This window comes from Seriola lalandi, unplaced genomic scaffold, assembly GCF_002814215.2.
Source record: "Seriola lalandi dorsalis isolate HSWRI2012SDOR001 ecotype SW California unplaced genomic scaffold, Sedor1 jcf7180002054365, whole genome shotgun sequence".
NCBI classification, from domain to species: domain Eukaryota; kingdom Metazoa; phylum Chordata; class Actinopteri; order Carangiformes; family Carangidae; genus Seriola; species Seriola lalandi.
The window spans coordinates 195120-218495 of NW_019524918.1; the positions used below are offsets into that span (position 1 = coordinate 195120).

The following is a 23376-nucleotide window of genomic DNA, read 5'->3' on the forward strand; positions in this document are numbered from 1 at the left end:
TAAGCTGAGAGAAACAGGATGGGTGGATTTGTCAGGGCAGGTGCCCACATGTTAGTCAATCTGCAGGCAGGAAATTGCACTGGCATAGATACACAAACACACACATTGCCCACAATATACACCCAATTTGTCACCTAGGCCCCCTCAGAGGCTGAAGCAATACTTCCTCCTCAAACTTCCCTTGACCCTGCACTGTATCTCACACTGTCTTCAGCTCTCTTCAAATGCATCTTCATCACACAACCAAACCATGCAGCACTTTAATAATCCTCCTCATCACTCACAACCAGTCGCCATGTTTAAGCTTTGTGGTTGACTCCACTTCAACAAAGCAAAAATTATACAAGCCAATAACATATATTTGAACTACTCTTCTGAAGTTTTGGCTGTTGGCAATGGTAGGCTAGTTACTCCCTGCAGTCTGAAGCCCTCGCATATTAAATTCATGCGACCTTTGACCACCATTTAACCTAGAAGTGAAACTGAAAGTAAGTATTGAACAGTGGCTATTGTCACCACAAGTGGGAATGACTGGATGATGACACCATGAATTTCCCTTAATTTCCCATGATGTAAAAACCTAGTAACAAGTAGTAAGACATCATGAAATCATCAATCTGACTAAGTGACTTTGGTTAAATAGCAGCTGCATCTTTCAAAAATGTGCTAATGTAAGCAAACATTAGGACGTTAGCCGCCTTAACCTACTGGTCATACAGGGCCGAGGTAGGGCTGTAGCAGCTAAACCCACTGAGTATACTGAATGGAGTGAAGATGGGGAATTCAACAGAGCAGCTATAATCAATATTTGTAATATGAACAATGGATCAAATGATGACCTGTGTGTGAAAGGGACCACTCATAGTGACGAACCCACAGATGATTATCACTGCAGTTCTCCTCAGGTCTACAGACCTTTGTTGTGACTTTCAGCTCACTGTTTTGGTCTTTCAGTCTGTAACTATTACCTGTTTTGGTTCACAGTCACTGCTGATTTAAATTTGTAAAAGAAAGGTTGTTTTATTTCTTCAAATGTTATATAGTCTTACTTTAAGATGAGTTTTGGAAGAGCTGGATACATATCCTCCACATGTACAAAAGAACATGCCAACATCATTTTCAGTCAACAAAGAATGGACGTGCCAATTTTAGAGTTGTAAGTCAATCTTATCTGCACTTTGGAAACTTTTCTGTCGTCATCTTTCTGGAAGATGACATCCCCATTCTTAAAACCAGAAGTATTTGAATTACTGATAAAATCAAAGATACTGGCAGTGAATCAAGAGGTCTGGAACAAGGCTAAAGTTGTATTTTAGCATTAAGATTCATTCATGACCTTGGAAATAGTAGTTTAACAAAAAAAACCTGAAGGTCCACTTCCATTTTTCCACAGCAGAATTTGTATTTTATCATACTTTGGAACAACATGCTCCAACATGCATTGTACCCTATCATCCCCTTATTCTGCAATGCTATTGAAGCACAGTTTTTATGCCTGTTTTTGTCTTCACTCTGGCCCCTGTCTAACACAGCAGGTGAAATAGGTTGGGTAGCAGGACAAAGTGATAACTGACACATTACTTAACTATATGCATACTTGGCCGTGCAGCTCAGCTGAATTATATCTTCGCGTTTTTCAGCTTGTCAAAAGCAGAACCAGCCATAACACCAGAGAATCACCAGGGAGTAGGGTTGGGAAACAAATTCAGAGAAAGGAGAGGGAGAGAGTACCATATGTGGGTGAGAAACATGTTCTCATACAGGCTGTTTTTCTTTTGTTTCAGCTGCACAGCCCCACCTTAAATGAGGACAGGGAGCAGGGGAGCGCACTGGACAGAGGAGGAGAGGGGAGAGGTAGATGGGAATTCATTGAAGAATTGGGCATAATGTGCTCTGGGCAGTCCCCGACCCAGCTGTTTTCCATTCAGTGGGAGTCCAAGCAGTGAAATGTAGCAGGGGTGGGATAGACAAGCAGAGAGAGAAGTGGAGAAGTGGAGGAGGAGGAGGGAGACGGTAAAACATGGCGTGAGACGCAACATGTAAAGGTCATGATTACGGCCATTTAAGTGGACTAATGTGTCTGTCTCCCTTCATCTCCGTGTTTTCCTCTTTCTCTCACAAACTAAATGGAACTTACGGACTCTTATGTTGCAACTATCACACCAAAACACTCTTTAAAGGAATAAGAGTCATATTTAGATGCACAGTGTGTTCTTTTATCTATAACCTACATCTTTTTACATCCATTAAATAGTTCTCAGTGTGCAGGATACTCAGGAGGTTTCTTCTGATCCACTTGCCTATGGCACCAACTCATCCCAATGTGGATACAATTATATGAAAAGCACAAAATATACAGTAATGTGTAGCAGCTAAATGGCCACATTAATCCAAGACTCAAGCAGTGGACACATTCAACAGGTGAAGCATTGGTCTGGAGTTGTGCTGTGAAAACATTAAGCAGGAAGCCACACAAGAATGAAATTGTAATCGCCCACGTATATTAATGCACATCCACTCCATCCTACATACAGAGGAAGCTGAAAGTCACTGATAGAAACTGTGCCTTCAGTGTGTCACTGTCTTTTTATGAGTCAGAAACATAATGCTAGCAAGGAAAACCCTGTGTTACAATGACGGTAAACACAGATCATTTGCATCTGTGATAAGTATTCAACTACATTTAGTGTCTAAAGCCTGCTGTGTGCATGGCTTAAAGTCAAACCGTGAGAATGTTACTTCTCCATCTGTTTTTTCCTACTTTTGGGATTTTTTAAGATCTAATATTTCTTTTCTTTTGCAAAGGCAGGATTTGTTGCTGGAGCAATGCAGTAAAGTAAAAAAAAGTCCAGCAGAGGATGCCAGTTTTAAACTATAACTGTAAAATCCAGTTGTACTCACATATTTTACTGCATGCACAATCAGCTGAACTGTTTTCTGACTTGACTGAGGTGTGACTGACAGGAAGTGTCTTAATGTGAGCCCAGAGAACAGCTATTGGTTAAACATATAAGTTAAGAGTGGAGAAAGACAGATATCAGAAATGCAGGAAATTAAGAAGCCTCATCCTATCTCATCTTAGCTCTGTGGTTGAACGAGCCCAACTATGTTAACACAAAACGGTGACTGGGGCTTATTTTCAAATGTTAAAGTTTGTGACCTTTTTACAGTCCTCAAACACTTGGTGAACAATTTCATATTGATGTCATAATATTGACAGCTGCTACTTTTTCTATGATTCCTGGAATCATAGAAGTCACAAAAGTGAAAAAGTGGGCACAGACCTGAATTATGCTGGAACTGCTTTTAATGATGTTGATACACTTGTCATTTCAGTCACCGTTTCACACACAAATACTAATGAACACACACTTCCTAATCTCGTCACTTGCTGCAGACATCAGAGTCCCTCACAGTTTAAATGACTCTGCAGTCAACACCTTTGCCCTTCTCACATCCCATCTACTCCACATCTGAAGCACCAGGTTACACAAACATCCACTCCACTGGAAACCTCACTGATTATCAACCTCATCTGTTCATGTATCACCCGATTATTCCTACAGGGTGAAAAAGGTCCGGAGCCTCGTCCAGCATACTTTGCTCACAAGGAGGGAGAACATCCTGAACTGTTGCATCACTGCACTAACGCACACAGACCGGCAACCGCTCACATTCATATTTGTGAACATTTTGATTTGACACACTTTTTCTAGCAGAGAGGGGAGTGGAAGCTCTGGGGGATGGTGAGGTGAATAAGACCTGGCACCAGCCCTGTGTCCCCCCTTGACATTACCAGGCTGAATCATGGCACCCACTGCCCGACACAAGACACCTCAGACCTTTGCCATTTAATATGTGATGCCTCTGAGTGGCAGAGAGGCAAAGGGGCAGGGTGGACACTGGCCTGGTGCCAGAAGTGTTCTGGTTTCTCAGTGTGAGCAGTGGGCACTAAGGTTCTGACAACTGGCCCTGAATAGAAGACATTGATGGAAAATTCCTATTTATTACATCTTGGCTCTTATTTTCTGGGTACTTGGAGCGCCCTCGCTACAAAGTCAGAAAAGATCAAATCACACCATTAGATCAGATTTTAAACAAACTCCCAGGGCAGCCGGACTTATTTGGAAGAGAACATAAAAGGAATGGTAAAATTATTGTAGTAAACATCCATCACAGTTGAAAGAGTTGTTGTTCTGGTTCAACTTTAATCAAATGTACTTACTTTCTTGCAAGTGTGCACACAAGATTTTCTTGTGTAGTGAGGGATTATTACCAACTTTCCAATTTAGACTGACTTCAACTCTGAAAAAAATAATTAACAGGGATGACAAAAAAGTTTGATCCTGGCTCAGCTTGCAACGCATTGCACCGTGACATCATCTACTGCATTAGCCAATCAGATACATGCATAATGTTCGCCTCGCAAATGTTGCAGCGAAAGATTAAATAATTGTTGCTATCACAACTTCCCAGCGTTGAAAATCCTGTTTCTATAGTAGTCATGTCTCTAGTACTAGAAGCAGCACTTTGGAATCTCTAGCAACTCATGGGTCTGTTTCTAAAATTGAACTTCCTGGTTCATATTTTATGTCACACCAGTACCTGAAGAAACACTTTTTTGTTGTGAATGTCCAATTATCCCCAAATAAAGTGGTTTAGATTATGTGGCTGAACTTTTGGCTTGTTTACAACCTCTCTGATCATCTGAATGCTTGTGCCCCTTAGTACTTGATTGTAGCGATCCACCATGTTCCCAGATCACGGCAATACTTTTATTGAGTACAGTCTTCTCATAACGAATAGATAGTATCATGACAAGTTCATTCCTGACCATGGAAACGCTTACTAACTTGAAAGTTCTGGAAAAAGCTAGTAAGTGGACTTTGAGTTAAGATTATTTTTGTCAAACTTAGATATGATGGCCACAACTATGAAAATAATACCCACATTGTAATAAACTGGAATTTTCCTTTAACTCAGAGAAAACTGTGCCTGTGTTCCAGCTTCAGGAACGGTATGAACCGAGACGTGATGAATGTCACGCTGTTCCTTTTGTTTTCGCCTACTGTTCAAGCAGCATCAAGCGGATGATGTCTTTCATTACACCTGGTGAATATGAGCTCGCAGGAAGCACCTTTAGTCCATGAATGTTGATGATTTACAGCACCTGAGAGAAGAAATGCTAATTTGTTTAATGTCAAGACGTAATTTGTGGCAACTTGATTCATATCAAACATCTGGAAGGCACTATGATTTCTTATGTGCTGGTGATAATAAGGTGATTTTCACACAGTGGAAAAGGATGTGAGTGTGTGTGCCTGCCTGGCTGGTTTTACTCCTGCTGACAGAGTAATGGATCTGTTCATTGTTGCATGTGGACTGTGTGTGATGTATGAGATTCATTTGAAATTCTCTGTCTTAAATGAGGCACTCACATGTCTCCATATGGGAGAGTATAGGCTTGAAGGCGAATGTATTATAGGAAAATGAACAGAAGTTGCTCATTTTTGCGGTCATCACTGCTGCGAAATGGTCTCGATCGTGGTCTTTTGTCTAATATTTTTTTTCTAATACGAAACCCATATCATGCACAGTAAATGTGTCAAAAAACACAAACGGTCACTGCTCTGGTCTCAAACTTCCAAGTTTTGGTATGAAAGATTATTATTAGTAAATCTAGTGTAATATTAAATTCAAGAATATAAGCAATTTCTTTCATTTCAGTCATATCTACGAAATAGTTTAATGGAATGTTTGTGTAATAGACATTTCTATTTATATATTATTATGTATAAGTATTTGTATTTGACTTAGATGTGCAAGAAAAACCCAATAAATTAAATGATTTGACACATTTCATCGTAAATCCATTATGCAATTCACTTTATTGCCAAGTTGATTTTGAGTATAGTAACAAACAAAAAAAACATGACATTTTTCACATTGGCTTTTAAAAAAAATAAAAGCCTTATCAACATGATTTTATCAAGACACCATAATTAAATGAAATTATCATAAAAACCCACAATTGAAATTTACACAAAAATTAACTATAAAACATTTTGACATGCAATAAATACATTCATTTCACTAAAGCAAAGTAAGATCAATATTGACATGAAATGCAGAAAATAGAAAAATACTGTTTGGTTTAATGTATTGCTTCTAATTGTTTTTTTTATGGTATAAACTGTTGTAAAACCACAAAACGAAACACTGGACATTTTTAATGTTTCACGAACATCTGCTTCATGCCTGCTGAAATAAGATCCTGTCCTCCACTGAAAAAATCTCATTTCCATTGTAAATTTGTGATGTATGTATTTTTTTTCCATCTATCTGTAGCTACTGCTGTCTGCGTGGCAGTCTGTGTAACTGCTGAACTCTCGTATCCCTGAACCACAACCAGTTGGGTACAACCACCTCAGAACGTCACAGTGATCTTCATTAGATCATAATCCATCATTTCTACATGTAACCTTTTTCCAACACCAGAATAGATGCTTTTCTGTGTGTGTGTGTGTGTGTGTGTGTGTGTGCGTGTGTGTGTGTGTGTGTGTGTGTGTGTGTGTGTGTGTGATATACAGATATACAATCAAATCTTCTCCCTGACCACCTTTCACTCTTTCAACTTCCTGCTCGTTTAGTCCCTGCTCTTTGTCTGTCTGTGAATTGAAACTTGTGAAGCAGAGGTTGTTCACCGTAAACGAAAAGATTCAAGTCCACTTAGTCTGTCTTGTATGCGTCCAAGGTAGAGAAAGAAACAGCGATCCAAACTAAACAGATGCAGGAGGAAGACGTGGACAGCCAGAACCCCCTTCCCTATTCAACTACAAAGAGCCTACTGTGGGTCATGTGCTGATTGGGTGATAATTGTTAGGTCTGGAAAGAGGATGACATCTTGGAGGGCATGCTGACATGAATGTTAAACAACCTTGGCAATGACCTGAAGAAATAAACAATGAAAAGGGGAAAAAAAATTAATTTCCTAAAAGAGGGAAATGAAATAGTGAGCTCACAGAACGAGGTGGAAAAAAGAGGTGAACAGACACACAGAGCAAGCAGTTTTCCTTTGTTATTTACTGAAGGTTATGACTATCAAGCACAAGCTATTTTCTCTCTGTTTCTGGTTCTTTTCCTCTCAACCCTTCTCTCTGACTTGTTCCCTCCATCTCAGCGCATGACTTGGCTGGCGCAGCCGAGGCCCCGGCTCAATTGTGCAATTTCATACATGTTTACTTTACTGGCATCTTTCTGAGCATATTTTCCCCTGAACATTTCCCCTCGCATTATTCTGCATTTCCTCTACAACGATATGCTGTCTTTAATCTCCCCTTTGTAAGCCATTTTTTGGCTTGAGGATCAGAATACAATAACGATGTCAGACTTTTTTATTTGGCCCATCATCTGCTGTATTTTAACACATGCCACGAAGTTCATTTTGGAAATTGATCAGGGCTTAAAGAAAAAGAAAGTAGCTCTTCATATAAACATTTAGACAACTGTCTTCTTCAGCATGAAAAACAGCTGGAAGTAAGTGGATGGGGGGGGGGGGGGGGGGGGCAGCAGGCGCTGTGGGTCAGCGGTTTGTGTTGAGTGTAAGAAGAGAGAGGGGACAGAGAGAGGTGAGGAGGAAAGCTCTGCTTTGAGGTAACAAGGGCGGTGAACGAGTGTGGCCAAGCTCTGCACTGGAGGGAGGAAGAGGAGGAAAGCAAAGAAAGCAAAGTGCCAGAGGAAAGGCAATTGTGGGACTTCTAGGGGATCATAAGAGTAATAAAAAATCACAATACAATGATTTTTCCAGAAAAGTGCAGTTCGGGGAAATAAATCTAAAGCAGCTGCTTGTAATAAAGACCCTTGAAAGTGTCAAATCTCTCCCTTGTACCTCACCCGGCTACACTGTGGGAAAGGCGTTCAGACATGTAGATGGACAGGTGCACAATATGGACACATCAGAAAACCTACACACACACACACACACACAAACACGTATTCTCATACGGATACGGAACTCATACAGACTATTGCAAAATTACTGAATGCTTTGTTACACTTAAGGCACATTTGTATTGGTTGACCTAAGTGTCAGTTTATGGTTTCAATGCCAAAATAAGACTGGATTATTGATATTATTTGGCTCTAGCTCACATTTAAACACAAGTCCTCATAAAAAGAAATATGTACACTGGACAATAGTGGCATGTCTGCGCTGTGCTCTCATGAGTAGCCACACAGATAATGGCTTTCAGAACAAGGCAAAAGCTTAGTTCGACAATAGAACCCGTGGAAACTACAAAGATTGTCACAGAGTTTTGTTTTGAGCATCTGCGATGTCTGCTAAGTGCTTCAGTCCTTCTGGCACACAGCGTGAAACACAATAAATGTCAAACAGCGGGATGATTGCAGATCAGGACTGTTCAGCCTGTCAGAGTCTCATAGGTGACCTCGGCCTGCTGCCGCTGGTAGAAAGCTTAAAGGCATACTTTGCATTTTTTAACATTAAACCAAACCCCTTTTTTGGTCTACACGGGGCCGCTGGAACTCATCCAGACTGTTTTTACTTCTATATTGTTAGTGTTACAAAAGTTATGGGCCTGGGATGGTTGCCATTACATTAAAAAGGAATGAAATAGGCTAAAAAATAAAATAAAATATTAGCATAGTTGGTTGTTTGTCATTTATATTTGTAATCATCATAATAATGACTGAACGCCCAACTCTATTTCTCTTAAAACATCTTCATCTAAACCACTTTGGTGGCAGCGTGAAGTTCTCTGAGTTTATGTGTCATATAAATAACTTTAACAAAGGCATATGGCCTAAAGCCCCATGGGGTGAGTGGCTGCACCAGTAAATTGAAACAAGGCTCTTCTAATTTGACTAACTGAATCAACCACAGAGCAAAAGAAATACTGCCAGTTTTTTTAATTATGATTTACAACATAATTTCAGATCAGGCCTGCCCCAATTTTTTTTTAAATGCTCACAATATGGACATAATATGGGGAAAATACTGTAATGAATTCCTTTGATCAGAAGGATGGCAAAAAAAAATTGAATCCACAACATCCTCAAATTGTAACAAAATGTCTGAATGGCTTCCTCGCTGTTCAGCCCTTGAAAGCCCACAATGTCATATCATAGTGATACTGAGCAGAAGTTTATTCCCAAAGAGCAAAAAGGGGAAGGAAAAGAGAAGATACAGTCTACTTGTTTTCTGAATGGAGAGTTTTAGAAGTACGAACAGGCTTTCATACTGAGACAATGGCTCGTGTCCACCCTGCTGCGCTCTCCCTGCTCCTCTCCCTCCCCATTCTCTGTCTCTCTATCTGCCTCTGAGCAGAAACACACGGCACATCCTGCTCAACACAACACACCAGCCAAAAGTTCACTTCCTGCTCCTCAGCTCTTCTCCTTCACACCAACGCTATTCCCAGGACATGCATTAACAGCCCCTTATATGCTCAAATAGCATAGGGACACACAAACAGACAAGAAAACGCTTCCCCTTTCTATAGATACACAACCTTCCCCCTCTGTCTATCATACACATTAATGCAATTAAGCAAATTTCAAAACAGTGCACAGCCTTCAGAAATGTTCAGGCTTTATCTTGCTCTTCCCTCCTGCACAGATTTGAAGTGACAGTGGAAACAATTAATGTTGTTTTAATGTTGGAAGGCAGGGAAAGGAGGACACAGATTTTCATTTAAACCCGTGAATGAGAGGGAGTGAGGGGACTGAAATTCCCACGACTGACATCCGCCCGTTCCTACGTTTTTTTTAACACGTATGCACATGTTTCTGGACCGAGAGCCGACCGTTAATAATGTTTCATTTGAGCGACTCTTTTCTTTTTGTTTCTTTATCAACAGAACTGGAAGCATCAAGCAAAACAAGCTTCCTGTGTGTTCGGGTGCATGTACGGCCTCAGTCTGGCTCTCATCGAAAGTTCAATAACCTCTGGATAAAAAAGCTTTAAACAATATGAGGGTAGTTTTCATACTTGTCTAGAAAGCCACTGCTTGTCTGTTTACAGAACTACTCATAATACATCATGTCTTGTGAGCAAACAGAAATTTCAAGCTACACTACACTTGTCACCTAGACTGCGTGTGTGGTTGAAACCAGAGATCAATACCATCATGCTCACTAAAGTGTGGTTCAGAAAATTCACAAACAGCCAGTTAAGATACTACCAAAATGACTTTGCCTTATGCTATAACAATGGAATTGGTCAGACAGACACAAGCCTCCTTGAGGACAACACAATAGAAAATGTATACCGCATAGTAAAAATACAAACAAAAATGTTAATATCACATGTTATCGCTCCACCATAAAACTGTAACAAGAAATGTATAAACACAGTAATAACCACAGGTTTAACACAGGACCACTGCCCTGTTAATAAGACAATAAAAAAAAAAAGTGTGTGTGAGTGTGTGCATGTGTGTCTGTGTGTGTGTGATGACATTGTTATGAATTTAAAGGTTTACTAAAGCTTAGCATCCCCATGCTGGGTTCAGTCCTGAGGTAAGCACCAGTTTCACGTGCGCTGCTTTCAGTTCAAATCAAAATGTAAAGTAATGAAAAGTTAAGTGACAGGAAACAACATGTTTGATATGATCATATGCTACAGAAAAGAAGCCCTTAAATTACTGTTACATTTAAAAAAAAAAAAAAAAAAAAAAAAACAATCCCAAAAGTCAGGCACATTATCTTGTTTTTTTTTTTTTTTTTCTTTTCTTTTCGTTTAAGCCTTTAAGATTCACTACGTCTATCACAGTGTATTTATGGCTTTAGTCTTCACATTCACCCACTGAGGTTGGCATTGGCACTATAGTGGTCAGACATTTCTAATCTGAATCAAAGACCAGTAAAAAGTGGAAAAATAAAATAGAGAAAAGGGCAGCATGTTCTTTGGAATAAACATTCAAAGACAAGAATGTGCCTTCAACCCGCAACCTTTAAGTGCTCTTTTGTTTTCAAGCTGGAGGAACTGCTGGTCAGCCAACACAGAAATATGTCATTCTTTGTTTCCACGTTTGATACCAGCCGGGGAAAAAGGAGGCGAGGCCGGGAGACATTTGCTAGGCTGGGATGTGATGGTAATAAGTGGATCAGAGGGGTAAGATGGCAGGCATGAAATGGGACATCATGCCGGCAAGCAGTGCGAATTGTCCAGGAGAAAGTGAGATTTCACAGGGATTACTGAGCCACAGCAGCTGGGGTGTGCTGTTCACCCGCTGGCTTCCAGGGAAGACCCACAAACCCCTTCTTATGTTCATATCACTGACAGATTAGTTACTCGCTGTGTGTGTGTGTGTGTGTGTGTGTGTGTGTGTGTGTGTGTGTGTCGGGGGAGAGGGAGCGTCTATGTGTGTGGTGTGTGGAGCACTTTTAAGGCAAAGGGCTGAGCACAGCACACACTTTAGCCTGTCAACAGTAGCAGGGCTCCCAGACAACAGACTACAGGGGAGGGAGGTCAAATGAGAGGTCGGACAGTGGAGCAGAACGGCGTCCAATGCAGCGTTTGACTGCTGCCGCTCCAAAATTAATCATCAGGCTGCTATGAATGGAGTAATTGCTTTTGACAGTAAATGACAGATTTCTGTGTCAGTAATTCTGACCTGGTTCTTGCCTCTGCGGCCTGCCTCAGCTGCATTGCACAGTGTCAGAGGCAACACCCATGCTTCGTCCACACCGTGAGATGAAGCTACACTCATCATGAACAGGGATTAGTGTGTCATCAACTGGGTATGTGCAATCATGTCCCAGTAATGAGATCACAGGGCTGTGCTTGCTGCATCTCAATAACAACTGAGAGCTAAGGGATGTTAGTCGAAATGCAAGAGGAAGTTTTAGCTCAAGAAGGGTTACACGCTGAGTGTAAGGCTGATTAAACTACCACTACTGTCACGTAGTATGAGCTTTTATCTGCACAAGTATGCGGGGGAGTGGATTACTTTAAAAAATGTGAAGAAAATAAAGCAGAGGAGACTTTACCGAAATGGTGAAGCAATTGCTCTTATCGTTCAGTTATTTCCTCGCGACTTGGGAAGCAGGAACAGGATGGGGAGAAGCTGGAGGGTGAGATACATAAATTGTCCAGTACCCCAAAAACAGAAAAGAAAAAAAAAGAAAAAATATATCCTCCCATTACTTTAAAGTCCAGGAGAGTTGGCTTATTCATTTGATAAAAGTTCCGCTCAGGTCTGGACACAAACCCTGAATCTTGTCCTTATGTGCTTTTTCATGTCTTGTACACAGATGATACTTAATAGTACACAGGTTTAGGGTCTGATTGCAACATTTCCTTGCAACAGTTTCTCTTTGGATTTCACCATGGTACAAAAATAAATAAAACAATTTCATTTTGGTTTTCAATTTGTCACTTTGGCTCAATGGCTGAAATTAGAAAAAAAAAAAGAATGTTTGTTTGCATACACTGTACATAAATACTGTACTTCTTTGAGTGAGTGTCCCTTGGTCATGGAATAGCACAGGCCTCCTTTATGAAGAAGGACTTTAAGATACATTAGATGCATAAAAAAAGGCACTTACAGTCTACACTTTTTGGTGTGCATTAGCAGACCAATTCCTTTTGGCCTGAGTCTGAGGTGCAGAGGAGATACTGAGTTGAGGTGAATGGCTTTAGAATACTGCAAGTTGTGTGTGCACACAGACCTATTGGTGACTGCCATTTATACAGGCCTATCTTAGCTGGGTGAGTAGCGATCAATGGTGCGGGCTTCAGACAGGGCATGTGGGGGAGGGGGCAGGGGTTGGCCCAGGACGTCCATCTTGTCGTGGGTGAGGCCCAGGTGCTCTGAGGCCAGTTTGGACAGTGGGTAGAGGCTCTCCATGACCTTTGCATCAGCTACCAGTTGCTGCTGAGCTTGGATGAGAAGTTCATTGGCCTTCTCCTGCTTCAGCCCCAGGTGCTCTGCTGTGTATTTACTCAGAGGGTAGATGCCCTCTGAAAAGTCCAGCTTCAGTTTCCCATCTGTGGTCAGGCCCCCTGCAGTCCCTCCACTACTGTGCATCTTCATGTGGCTGATGAGGTTGCGCTGCTGGGCGAACTTCCCCCCACACACCTGACATTCGTAGGGCTTTTCCCCAGAGTGGATGCGCATGTGCTCGGTGAGGCGATATTGGCGGGTGAAGCGCATGCCACAAGAGTCGCAGGCAAAGGGTTTAAGGCCCAGGTGGCTACGCATGTGGCGCGTCATAGTACCACGCTGCGTGAACTTCTTGCCACAGATGCTGCAAGGGTACGGCCGTGTCAGCCAATGGGTCTTCTCATGCTGTCGCAAAGTGGCCGGATCTTTGTAGGACTTATCACAGGTGGAACAGCGGTAGGGTCGGATCATCTCCCCGATGCCCCCTGAACTCAGCGCCTGGCTCGACTTGCTCTCCAGATGGGACAGACTGTTCAGGCTGTTGCTGCTGTTCAGGCCCCCATAACCATTTGTATTACTGCTCATGTTTTTGTTGCTGCTGTTATTGCTGTTTCCCATCTCCCCACCAGAGTTGACGTACAGCTCCTCTTCTGTGTGTGTCTCCACATGTGCATTGAGCTGCTCTGAGCTCGGGAAGCCTTTGTCACAGGGAATGCAGACATACAGATTGTCCCCGAAGCTCTCCGGCTCATACGGCAAGTGGAACCTCCCCATTGGTCCAGAAGGGGAGGGGCGGCCTTCACTGCTGCCTGTCTCCTCTGTGCCTGACCCGCTCTTGTCGTCTGCTCCTTCACTCTCCTCCCCAGCCTTGTGGTGGTTATGATGCTGCTCTCCATTTTCACCCCCCTCCTCCTCATCCTCATCCTCATCCTCATCTTCAGGTGTGTATGACAGCGGTTCATGTTTCACCCAGCGGTAGATGTTACCCATTTCTCTGCCTGCCTCTCCACCTTCCGTCGGGGTGTCAGGGCTGGGGGGGCATGGGTAGCGATCTGTGCCCTGGGAGCCTGAGCGGTGCAGGTGGGGAAGGTGTGGGCCAAGAGGCTGGTTGAGATGGGGGAAAGGTGGAGGAGTGAGGGAGCTTGTCTGGTCGGTCGACTCCATTTTTTCAGAGGGGAAGGCCCTGCCATTCGTCCCCTGCATGGGACTAGTGCGGCCGCTCAGAGTCTCGCCCCGCTCCTCATCATTGTGAGTGTTTGCCAGATGGGACTGAGAAGGTGCGTGCTGAGACTGGGAGTTGGGGCTTTTCTTGGAGAGGTCAAGGCCATAGTTCGGGGAGCAGTTCCTGTCAGGGTGGGCCGAGCGCCCGAGCTGGGCAGGCAGAGCTGACTGCAGGGACGGGAACACCTGAGAGCCCTGGGTGGAGGTGGGAGCATACAGCTCCCCAGCATGGATGGCTAGTCGATGGGGAACTAGCTCCTCTATTGGTGCTGCCCGGGATGCATGGCTGTTCAAAATTCCTCCTGGAGGGCAAGGCTGAATGACAGGGGTAGAGACCCTATACCTGCCACCGCTCCCTAACCCCATACTATTGGGTCCCATCTTTGGGTAGGGCAGAAATGCAGGACCTGGGCGGGGAGGGTACTTGCCATGTCTTTTCAGCTTCTTTTTGCACAAAGCCACTAAGTCAAGCAGCTGAAGGTAGCTAGCTGCTGCCAGGACAGCCCCTAGATTGGGTTCAGTGGGAGAAGTGGGGTCTCCATCAGTAAGGCGGCCTGTGTAGATGTAGTCCAGAATGACCCTGAAGACCCCTGGACTCACCATCTCGTGGTCGAGGTTGATGAGATTGTCATGGACCACCAAAGATTTCAAGTAGAGGCTGCTGGCAGCCAGAATGTTCTTGTGAGCTCTGAAGAGGGCGTTCTGCACCACAATGATAACATCACACAGGAAGCCCTTGGTGCGCTGGCTGTTGAGCTGCAGGAGGAGATCCCTAGCATGACTTGGAACATCCATGGCATCCAGCATCGTCTTCAGTCCGCCACCTGCAACAACAGATATCTGTAAAACGTCATGCAGCAGTCAGCATTTCAAGGCACCAAAACACAATCATTGCGTAATTTGTAACACCACAGTTATTATTATTGGTGTATTTTATCTTTGAAACAGTTACACATCAGACTATATTAGGATATATTTGAGATGCTGATGTGTCCGAATCTTCGATTGCCAACGACAATTTAAAGAAAACTGTAGGAGTAATAGAAAAATAAAAATAGCCTTTGCGTGAGGAAACATTTCTGAGGATTAATACATATTAATTAATAACAAATTTTCTTTTGAAACACATCACTTAATTTCACAGCATTTTTATGAAAATTCATAATTACAGTTTTATTATTGGATTTTTTTTCATCTTGTTTACTAAATTATTTTAATCATCATGATCTGTTCATAGATTCCACTCAGTGGAGCGTGTGCAGAGTGCAGAACTTATGTGTGGGAAGTGCACGCGAAGGCCACTTGGTAAAAGTGAACTTTTGCTAAAGGTGAGTGGTTGCAATGGTTTTCTCATTATCAGAAATTCTAGTCAATGCATTCACTTCCTCTGCAGCAAGCAAAAACAGAGAAAGAAGTAAAGTCAGAAAACCACAGATATATATTTTGTAACTGCTGGCTTCCTGATAAAGTATTCCAGAAGTGGTGTTCAGAGTTTTAAACAAAGCAAGAGATGAATGTTTCACAATTATGATGAACAGCAGGTATAAACCTGTGGTGGAAGGACACATCCAAAAAAAGACGGGTCTTTCAGCTCCTCTTTCTGCCCAGTCATATAAGGAACACGGAGCGCACAGGATGTAAATCAACCTTAGATGGTTCAATACTTTATGATGAGGACAGCTCCAGGGATCTAACACACACACACACCCGTACGCACACACATACACACACACTTAAATATCAACACTAATTGTTCCATCAAGCTTAAAATAAACCACATCAGCTGCATGCAAGAAACACCATGTATTGTTCAATCAGTGGCATCTGAGGATAGTTTACATAGGAGATTAAACGTCTCAAACTGTCCCTAAGGGGCTTAGTCTCACTGATGGGAAACAAGCAACTAAACAAATATCATGTCATCTGTCTGATCACGGTCTTCCTGACACCAGCTCATTCACTTCTTGTTTATTTCATTCTGTGTACGCGCTCAGCACAAGAAAAGGGAAGTACGAATTGGAAAAAAAAAAAAATCTGACAAATGATTTACTAAGGAATTCTGGAGAATCCTGAACAAAAAAAGAAAGTGATGACTGTTTTTCTCTATCAATGCATTGCTGCTTAAACTATCTATTACCAAAAGTCAAGGTCGCTCCTTGCTACAGTTTGAGCGGTGTATTTTTGTAAATGCATGTTCAGCATCAGGCGTGGAAAATGAAAAGTTACTGTCAGTATGACATCCAGCGAGTGATAATGTGGCGAACAGTCATCAATATGAAAGAAAAATACGTCTTTTAAATGTAGGGTTTTTTTCTAGTTAATCACTTTTGATTTTTATTTTAAAAGGTTCTTCTGTCCTCATACCTGCACGTATGACTTGTGTGCTATTTATTACTTATTATCTGGTCATGAATATCTAAAAAAAAAGACAAGAAACACTATGAATAAAAAGGCAGGTCTGACAGGTTTACACTGGATTTACGCTCCATCATGTGTCCAGTTGTCATCTAAAGTGTTTCCACTTCTGGTTTGTGTCTGGCTTTGATTACTCAACGGTCACACTTTACTATAAATTTCAGCGTCGGTCAGATCAAACATGTTTAGAAATGAGTGTGATATGAGGAATGGTCCCAGTCATTTCCATAACTTAACTGAATTTTTGCAGTCTCCATTGCATTAAGGGGCGTTCAGCTCACTGTTACTGTTACTGGTTACTGTGCGGCGTATAGTGACACGTTGTGTACTCACACACACAATCAGTGTACATTCCTGTCTCTATGCGGTCTACAGCACCGGATTATACGACACAGTTCAAGTGCATCGTGAAGCAAAATAGAAAATCAAACATTTTTTTATGTACTGATTTATAAAGACAGACTTTTTTTATTAATATATCCTTGCAAAATTCTTTTTATGATAGAAGAAAAAAAAAACATCATGCAAAAAGCAACATTTCTATGCACCTGCAATGTGCTGCGTACACAACAAATTGTTTTTGGTGAGATCTTGTGGTAACAACTGTCAAGGTGGCTGTGGGTTTCCCATAAACACAGAACGAATCTCTTTTCTCTCGCTGTGATCAGAATGAGTCTCAGGAGCTACAGCTTGACTTCAAAAATATCTGAGCTCATGACAAAATGTAAAAGACCACAGTAAACATGTTTTATAAAACTCTTGATCTGGAGGGCATGTGTAAGCTCACTGCATCCTGTTAGGAAGCCAGCTATGATTGCAGTGATATTTTGTCTGAAAACACATCTTACATCAAGCCTGCTACATACAATATTCCTATAAACACATTCAAAGGCTGCACCACAACTTGTTTTGTGTGTTTTTTGCGTTAAACAGGTTAAATGAAATCCTTTTTCTCGGTTGCACATACAGTCACAGTCGCCCGAGGGAGGGTTAGTCGAGCCCCTCTGGGATGCAGGGCTGTTTTTATCTGATAGACTTCTCTTTAATGAGCCGTCAACAGGCTGTGGAAAGTTAAATGATGGTGATGTAGTTTACGGAGATGGCACTCAGGTATTTGCATCAGATTAATATTCATTGTCCCTGTGCTTTGTCTGGTTTGTCACTTCTGTGGTTTGGGGTGAAGACGGACGACTAAACATCCTACCTCTACGTTCAGTCTCAGTCACATAAACACTCCAGACCTCTGCGTCAAACCTCGTCTTGACATTGTATTTTCTTTCATTTCAATTTTCTGCCCACGATCATGTACCCTTGTTTATTTTAGAACCCATTTGACCATGTTCGTATATAATCATATGTGCAATTTATGAGGCAACACTGCAGAAGAAAGTCAGTGCAAACCTGTAAGAAGAAATTTAACTGTAGTTTTTATATCACTTCAATCCAACTAATTTATTTCTTGTTATTTTTGTGAGTCACAAGAGTCAAATACAGGCTCGAGAAGTTTTACATGCATGAAATAACAGGACTGTGGGTTTTCCATTGAAGTTCAGATGGAGTAGCTGCACACATGAATAAGTGAATAAGTTCAGTTTTAGTCAGGTCAGCAAACATCATGGAGAGTCAGCGTCAGTTTCCTGTTGCTGTAATCGCGCATCTAAAAAATCATCCCACATTTCTAAAATAGTGCCCGAGGCATGAGAGTAACACGCAGCGTCCTAATCTTGATGTGAGCCGAGTTTACTGAGTTTATTTAAACAGGAGATCATGTAGAATCACATTAATATGATATGATAATAATCAACACTTCTGTTGAAGCATTAGCAGTATAAACTGACAGTTATTGGTTTATAATAATCGCATGTCGTGCAGGTTTTACAGCAGATTATTCACTTTGAATTAATTTTATTTGCATGACTTACTTTTCTAATGTTTCATCCTGTGCATTAACAAGCGACAGACTGCACGTTCATTAGAAGATTAAATAAAATCTACCGTATATAAACTTTATTTTCCTGTTTTACCGTTTTATTAAGGAGCAAAGTTTGAAGTTCAGGACTCGTTTTAAAGTTATTGTCGAATGTGTGAGCACTGAGAGCAAGCACAGCATGACGGAGTGCAGTGTGCTGAGGCTGTGTGTCGCCGCGCTCTCTGTCTCAGTCTCACATACTGTAGGTACATTAAACCGAATCACGAGTGAATCCATCTCTCTGAGCTGCAGCGACTCATCCTTTACCTCCTCCTTATCTCCGTCAAAGAGCAGAAATCCCCTCCAGAAACCCACAGTTTTCCGCTCACTCTACTTCAAGGTGCATCACAGCTGTTTCTTATACCAACTCTTTGTGTCTTTGGAGCTGTCAGCAGCACTCAGAAGCATCTCTTTAATGCAGCTATATAAAATCTCGGCCTTCCTAAAGGAAACCAGGAATTCATACACTTTAAAAAAAAAAAAAAAAAAAGAAAAGAAAAAAAAAAGAAGCCCCTCTCACAAATATCTCTACAATATTCTTCAGTGTGACTGCGTTCACCTTAACTCAGTGGTGACATTCTAATACACAACGATGGGCCTATTTTATCATTTGCAACAGGGACTTTATGAGTTTGCTGTGACTTCCTTTTTTAAAAAATAATTACGGGATTATTGAAGACGCCGAAGTTCCCTTTTAACCGAAATCCCCTTGAGCTTTTACATGAAATTTGAGTAAAATAAGATCAAATAAAAACATGTAAAAAATTAAAACTCGGATGAACATTTAGATTTTGTAGCGTGTATCAGACTTGTATTGTTTAGTTCTAGAATTATTATTATTATTTTTTTTTTTGGATCATTTTGCTGATTTCGGAAGCAAGATTTAATCTAAAGTCGCCATTACATCAAAGTTATCCTGAACAATTTAGAAATGAACTGACTTGCACGGGTTTGAAAAAGGCTGGATGTTTTCAACCGACTCTAATTTAATGCGGAAAGAAGAAAAAGCGAAATCTCTTGTCGATGTTATAATTAGACACCAATTAAAAAAAAAAAAGATCTAAAAGGCTGCATGATAGAAAATACTGTCTACTAATATTTCAATGACTATATAAAAAAAATTAATATTTTCTTTCTGTCAGCCGACACTGTGCAGTTTAATGCATAAAAGCCTAAATGTCACCCTTCGCCTCCTCCTGTCTGGGTGCCTGTGTGCAGCATATCAGCTCTTACCTGCATGCCCGATGTCTTCTGCCATCCGATCTAAGTCTCCCTTAATGATCATCTCAGCAGTCTCTAGGAGTCATATCTGACGTTTCAGCTTTGAACTGCCAGCCTCCAACAAACCATGCCAGTTTTCCGAGTGTGTCTGCCAGCTCTTTTTTTATGATTATTAATTGATATGAATTTCTTGTCGCTCCTTAGGTCCGTCCTCCCACCCACTTCCCTCCTTCTCCCTCTCTCTCTCTGTCTATCTGCCCCTCCCCTCCCCTCTTTCTCATCCCCTCCTATTAAAAAAAAAAAAAAAAAAATACGTGCTTAGACCAGCATCAGTTTCCTCCGATTTTTTTCTAGTAATTTCCTTAGCTATTTTTGAGTCTGAGCAATAACGCGCACCGGGATGATAATGGAGCCTCTATGCGCCTTAAGTGTTTTAGCGCCCCGTGTGATGTCAGTCTATAATAAAACTAAAAGGTAAAATCGAGGGCAGGAACTTCAAGTGACCCCGACTTGAACTTCTCAACACATCGTCTTAAAGAGACAGGCAGCCAGTGTATACCTACATATATATGTTCCATATTTATGATCAGGCAGCCCACTTAAACTTTGCAGAGCAGTTTAATGATGGAAATTATTGGTTACATCAGGAGCTGTTAAGGTTTTTCACGTCAAAGACCTTCAAGGAATTAGACTTCCCCCAAACATCCACCATATTTAATTTTATTTTGTCCCTGAGGCCAAAAAATGAAGTCGAATTCAATCACAATTTATGTATGTTTTTTGTGTGTACTGTAGGCAATGAATTCACAGTTAACTGTTGGTTTTTTCTGTACTTGTACACTTCAGATAATCAATAATAATGAAAGGTCTAAATATAGGTGTCCTTCACCTTTTCTACGGACCTCCCCTGAGAAAATGTGGAGCCTTAAGAAGCGCCCCTGACTTCACTTAGAGAACAGTACGTTAAGTGGAAACTAAAAGGAGGGTTCATCAATCACTTTAAACAATTTAAAACATCTCTCTCTCTCTCTGTCTCTCTCTCTCTCTCCCTCCCTCTCTCTCTCTCAGGTAAAACACCTGCTATGCAGTAAAAGTCCTCACCCATCATATTATCACATCACCTGGTCATGGAGCTTAAGACTGGACAGGGCAGGATTATCCTACTGATTGTGATTGTATCCCCTGAAAACTGGCAACATAAGGACATGAGGCCTTCTCTGATAACATTTAAATCATGTGCCTGCCTACTTAAAAACTTTGCTTTTTTATGTGAAAACATTCATATAAGTAAAAGCAAGCATGGTGCTTGCTTCTACATAGAGCCCGCTATGGGCACTGTGCTGTTATTAAAGGAATTGCCTACTTTTTTATTTTCATATTTTTCCACTTTCTGCTGTAGAACTACGAGTCTTCCTATTAAGTATTAAAAAAACATCGAAACTCATTAATTATTTTATGTAGCTTTTATAAATTGCACGCTTCTTTCGTTCTTGACGCCAAACATCTTGTGCCGAAAATCTCCTCCACAAGACATACAGTGTCTTTGATGATTTAAATATGCACATAACAGGGCTAATAATAAATAATGAAAATGTCCAATGAAGCCGAAGTTACTTTATATAAGATACTGTAAGGTTTAGGCCGGACATGACCATGTCATTCAGATGCTCAGCCTTAGCCAGGAGTATCGGATCTAAAATGAAATACACTACAGAGCATATTAAACTTATATAAACTTCTCGCTGTAGTCCACTAAACGCTGCTCATTCCCACACGGTGCGATCACACGTCTGCGTGGATGGCATCCCTGCCTCTCCGCCGTATCACAGCCTTACCTCGGACTCATGTCTGGTGCTCTGGCCGTCTGTCTGCTCTCCTTCTCGGCATTCCCTCATGGAGATCTCCGCACTTTCCTCCCAAGTCCAGCTCTTTCGCAAAACTTCTCTTCGTCCTATCTCTCTGCCCGTTTCCCCCTACTTTCGCCCTCTTCCATACACTGTATTTCTCACGTGTTAACGAGACTATCTGACACTTCAGACTGTGTTGGGGTCCGGTCGGACCAAAACCTGCCGGTGGAGACTTTACGCGCACAGCGACACCCAACGGCAGTGAATCCCATTGGCATTATCTAGGTGGACGTGCTGTGTAGTGATTTTAGGGCAAATTATCAGGAAGCAAAGCCACGACCTCTTATTTGTGAGCACCACCTGAACAACACATTAACCCATCAATCTGTTATATCGATTAGGTATTCATAGAAAAAGTTAGCCTCGTTGTCGGCCAAACCTTTGCAAATTAAAATGAAGTAAAATCACATCAGGTGCATTAACCTTTAGTGATGAATATTTATTCACAAAAAAAATTGCAGTGATGAAGGAAGTATTCAGGTCTTTTACTTCAGTTAAAGCAATTCCACTAAAAATCCAGCATTTGAAAAGTATAAATGCAGCCCAATGCACAGAGCATTAAAAGTAAAAGTGCTTTTGGTTCTTTAGTCCCTGCTAGTGTTATAATGTTATATCCTTCTGTGATTGAATCAGTATTATGGATGCATTGACATGTAAATTGTACTTTAATGTTGTGATTAGTCAGGGTGGAGCTGCTTTATATAGCACAGAGCAATATAATCTTATATAGGATGATTTTGTTTCATGTGCAAAGTCTTAATTTGAAAAGTAACTAAAGGTGTCAGATAAAAGTAGTGGAGTACAAAGTACAATATTTCCCTCTAAAATGTTCAAGTAAATTATGAGTACAGTATTTGACTAAATGTATTTAGTTACAGTACTTCCAATCATTAAGAATAAGATAAAAAGTCTTAGACTGTCTGTAAATAAGCTGCACTCCACACTGTCATTTTTTCTATAACCGCCACTCAAGGCTGGGTTATTCCAATTTATATCATAAAAGTAACTGAGAAAGCAACTCCAGAGAAATGCTGAGTGTGAGTGTGTATACTGTTGCTAATCAGCTTCAGTGTCTCTGAAAAAGTAAATTTTTATTTTTTCTGTACACTGTGGGTTGCAGGGGTCATTACCTTTCTATAAACATTAATTCTAACTCACATTTAATCCACTGTATTTGGACGGATTATGTCAGACAGGCCTCCAACTTTTAGTCTTTCCATAGTCATCCTGAGGCCTTTTGATTGACCGCAGACAGAAATAGATGAAACTAATTATTTTACCATCACTGAGGTCATTAAGAGACAGCCGATGTGATCCAGTGAAACACTTACCCGTCTGAGGCTTGTTCATGTTTGTTTTGATCACAACAGCAGATGACAATCTAAAGCATGCAGGCTCTCACTTCCTCTTGAAATTATCCAAGTTCAAGGTGCTGCTGTTTCAGTGAGGTGATCCGAGCCACCCCGAGAGCCCGCCGGAGTGGAGGAAGGTATTGTCTCTCACTTCCCATGTGCTCTTGATGAACTGGTGATAACCTCACAGACAGATGTAGGCAGAGCTTTGCGGGAGAATAGATAGGTTCTGTCAAGGATGTGACAGCGTGTTTCAATTCATGGTCCAAAATAGTTTTTCCACCAAGGGAAACACGTAGTGATGTCATATGCTGCCTGTCAGGTAGGCTATGTCTTTTACATTCCTGGATTCTTTCTGTTTTAATTTACACTTCTTTAAAAAA

At 41.4% G+C, this 23376-nt stretch overlaps 1 protein-coding gene across 4 annotated transcripts; it reads right to left on the bottom strand.

Annotated features, from left to right (window-relative positions):
- Nucleotides 1-5869: 5869 nt before the first annotated feature.
- On the bottom strand, nucleotides 5870-21804 carry hic1 (hypermethylated in cancer 1). Of its 4 annotated transcripts, none has more exons than XM_087174579.1 (2): nucleotides 21570-21804; nucleotides 5870-14969 (listed from the first exon to the last, which is right to left on the bottom strand). In XM_087174579.1, the coding sequence occupies exons 1-2, from the start codon at nucleotides 21627-21629 to the stop codon at nucleotides 12726-12728; spliced, it is 2304 nt and encodes a 767-aa protein (XP_087030705.1). In that variant the 5' UTR covers nucleotides 21630-21804; the 3' UTR covers nucleotides 5870-12725. The 4 variants fall into 4 exon arrangements, with proteins under 4 accessions (XP_087030705.1, XP_023264284.1, XP_023264282.1 ...); XM_023408516.2 differs by having other exon boundaries at nucleotides 5870-14953; nucleotides 21570-21803; XM_023408514.2 differs by lacking the exon at nucleotides 21570-21804 and adding an exon at nucleotides 19747-19969 and having other exon boundaries at nucleotides 5870-14953.
- Between the last annotated feature and the right edge of the window lie 1572 nt (nucleotides 21805-23376).